General features: G+C 34.0%; 1 protein-coding gene across 1 annotated transcript in view; it reads right to left on the bottom strand.

Annotated features, from left to right (window-relative positions):
* The window catches only part of LOC106875605 (telomerase protein component 1), a 214,501-nt gene that overhangs the window by 146,890 nt on the left and 65,837 nt on the right, over positions 1-1,774 (bottom strand). Inside the window, exon 22 of the mRNA XM_052966744.1 lies at positions 1,413-1,589. Coding sequence (XP_052822704.1) covers positions 1,413-1,589 — 177 coding nt within the window. The remainder of the gene's footprint in view (positions 1-1,412; positions 1,590-1,774) is intronic.

The following is a 1,774-nucleotide window of genomic DNA, read 5'->3' as shown; positions in this document are numbered from 1 at the left end:
CCTTTCTTCCTACTTCAACGCCGAGGTGGTATAATTTCCTGGGAGAGAAATAATTTTTCAGCTGAGGATAGCTTTACATTGTAAATTATACACATATTATATTATACACATATAAAGCTTGAAACACGTGTACCGCGGAATCCTTTGTAGTTTTGTTGTTATTTTTGGGATTTACAATTTATATATATATATATATATATAATTCATAAAAAGTCAGGAGGTATAAAAGATGAGTATATTTATTTAACTATTTGTCATCTTTAGGATTACAGCTGTTTCACAGCCTTCTTCATGTAATAATAATTTCAGTGCATAACAACTTATGTTTACATGTGTGCACTAGTATGCATGCCACACATTATACAATACAATTTTATATTCACAGATCAAACTATGGTGACCTGATGAGCTAGCTTTCTTTATCTGCATTGATTTGTGAATATAGCGAAACTGTGAAACTGGTTAAGTCTTTAAAAATAAACCATCTAAAAGACTCCCAGTGCATTTTCCACTTCTTTAGACACACACACACACACGCACACACACACACGCACACACACGCGCACACGCGCACACACATGCACACACACACGCACACACACACACACACACAACAGGCTTCTACACAGTTCCTGTTTATCAAATTTCATATATGCATGTGTGTATGTGTGTTTATACATACATACATACATACATACATATACACACACACAACAGGCTTCCACAGTTTCTGGTTATCAAATTTTATATATGTGTGTGTGCATGTGTGTATGTTTAAACATACATACATACACACACACACACATGCGCGTGTGTGCACAACATCACACACAACAGGCTTCCACACATTTCTATCCGTCAAATTTTATGTGTGTATGTTTATACGTTCACACACACACATAATACACACATACAACAGGCTTCCAACAGTCTCTGTTTATCAGATTTTACATATGTATGTTTATACATACACACATATATTGATGTGTGTGTGTCATTATGCCTGTGTTTATCCCGTCACCACCAGCACCACCACCACTGCTATTACTTGACAACTGGTGTTGGTTTGTTTACATCCTTGTAACTCAGCAGTTCAGTAACAGAGGCCAACAGAATAAGTATCAAACATGAGAAAAATAATAAGTGCCGAGATTGATCTGTTCATCTAAAACCCCTTCAAAGTGGAGCCCCGGCAAAGCCACAGTTAACCCTTTTAACATTCAGATTATTCTGTCAAATGTAATCCTCATTTAATCCCTTTGTTTTGAATTAATCTGGCATTATCTTGTAGCTTCGAGATTTCAATGATATTAGTTTATTTTTAGAATGACATTGCAAGGCAGGTGCGAGAGGACAGATCTGGCTGGTTTGAACATAAATGTTAAAGGGTTAAAGATAACAGATATACAAACCTCGATGATTCTGCTTCTTGTTTCGGGATTCCCCACCGCAAATCTACTTCATTGATATGAATGAAATGCTTTTTTGCCCAGTGTTTCAATTTTGGAAAAACATAGCGTGTAAGGATGTCTCGCTCACCATGCATGTCATGGAAAGTCGAAGAAATAAATACTTGAACAGTTTTCCAGCTACGAAAAGCAAAAAAATAATTTAAAAAGTTAAAATCATTAACAACAAAATCGGATTCATTTCGTTTTATTTGATGACATTTATTGAACTCTGTTTAATGAATTAATTTTTATAATGATCATTTGCTTATATATATATATATATATATATATATATATATATATATATATATATATATATATAT

The sequence above is a fragment of the Octopus bimaculoides genome, chromosome 3, assembly GCF_001194135.2.
Source record: "Octopus bimaculoides isolate UCB-OBI-ISO-001 chromosome 3, ASM119413v2, whole genome shotgun sequence".
NCBI lineage: Eukaryota > Metazoa > Mollusca > Cephalopoda > Octopoda > Octopodidae > Octopus > Octopus bimaculoides.
Note: the sequence above shows the minus strand (reverse complement) of the source record. Positions and strands in the feature narration are given on the sequence as shown.